The following is a 1003-nucleotide window of genomic DNA, read 5'->3' on the forward strand; positions in this document are numbered from 1 at the left end:
GTCAGGGTATAAGGCATTTGGGTGTGAAGTGTAATCTAATTCGAGCCTGGCAAAACGTGAATCCTTTCTGCGTGGCCGTTACGAAACCAGTGGAACCGGGGATGGTTCGTTCCTCAGCCACAGCATCCTTAAGCGCGGGTCTGTGCTAATGAGCGTTATCATGCTGGAACATGTCCAGAGGAGAGCCACAAAGCTGGGGAGGGGTCTGGAGCACAAGGCTTACGAGGAGCGGCTTAGGGAACTGGGGGTGTTTAGTCTGGAGCAGAGGAGGCTGAGGGGAGACCTGATCGCCCTCTACAACTGCCTGAGAGGAGGGTTTAGTGGTGGGATGGCAGGGGTAGGTTAAAGGTTGGACTCTTTTCCAACCAAAGCAATTCTATGATTCTATCACTTAATAGGGCCGCTCCACTCAGGTGTGAAGCCTATGTGCTGCAGGGGTTTTCAGCGTCAGGAGCAGCTCTAGAGCCGGGGTTCTTCGCCCAGCTCTGCATCAGGATGGCGGGAATGCGGTGCTGGCTTTGGTCATGCGCCCCTTCCCCCCCGCTGCGCACTGAACGCCGCGTTTCTCTGCTCTCTTGCCCAGAGGTGAAGCATGCCAGGAACTGCCCCATCGACTGCGCCTCCGTTTACTACAATGGGCTCCGGCGCTCCGGTGTCTACAGCATCATGCCCTCGGTGGGAGGGATGCCCATTGAAGTGCTGTGTGAGATGGACACTGAAGGTACGCCAGGAGGCACCTACAACATCTTCTAGAAGAACTTTGGGTGGGATTTGTCTAACCCGAGGGTTGTATCTTTTATCTGAGCTATTTTAAAGCTGCGTTATAGCCAGTGAGAGCAGCATCTCCAGAAGGGCTTTTCTCCAGGGACGGAGGACTCCTCCTTTCTGCTGACTAAAGGAGGGGTTGGGATGAATAGTTCAAACCAGACATTATGGCTGGGATTCAGCTGCCTAAATATAGGCATTGGAGATGTCCCCTCCTCATCCCATGGATCCAGGATAT

General features: G+C 54.0%; 1 protein-coding gene across 1 annotated transcript in view; it reads left to right on the plus strand.

Moving 5' to 3' along the window:
• Positions 1 to 1003, plus strand: part of LOC104132025 (angiopoietin-related protein 7) — a 16630-nt gene that overhangs the window by 11301 nt on the left and 4326 nt on the right. The window contains exon 3 of the mRNA XM_009645267.1: positions 584 to 721. Within this exon, the coding sequence (XP_009643562.1) occupies positions 584 to 721 (138 nt within the window). The remainder of the gene's footprint in view (positions 1 to 583; positions 722 to 1003) is intronic.

Source organism: Egretta garzetta, unplaced genomic scaffold (assembly GCF_000687185.1).
Source record: "Egretta garzetta isolate BGI_Z169 unplaced genomic scaffold, ASM68718v1 scaffold218, whole genome shotgun sequence".
NCBI classification, from domain to species: domain Eukaryota; kingdom Metazoa; phylum Chordata; class Aves; order Pelecaniformes; family Ardeidae; genus Egretta; species Egretta garzetta.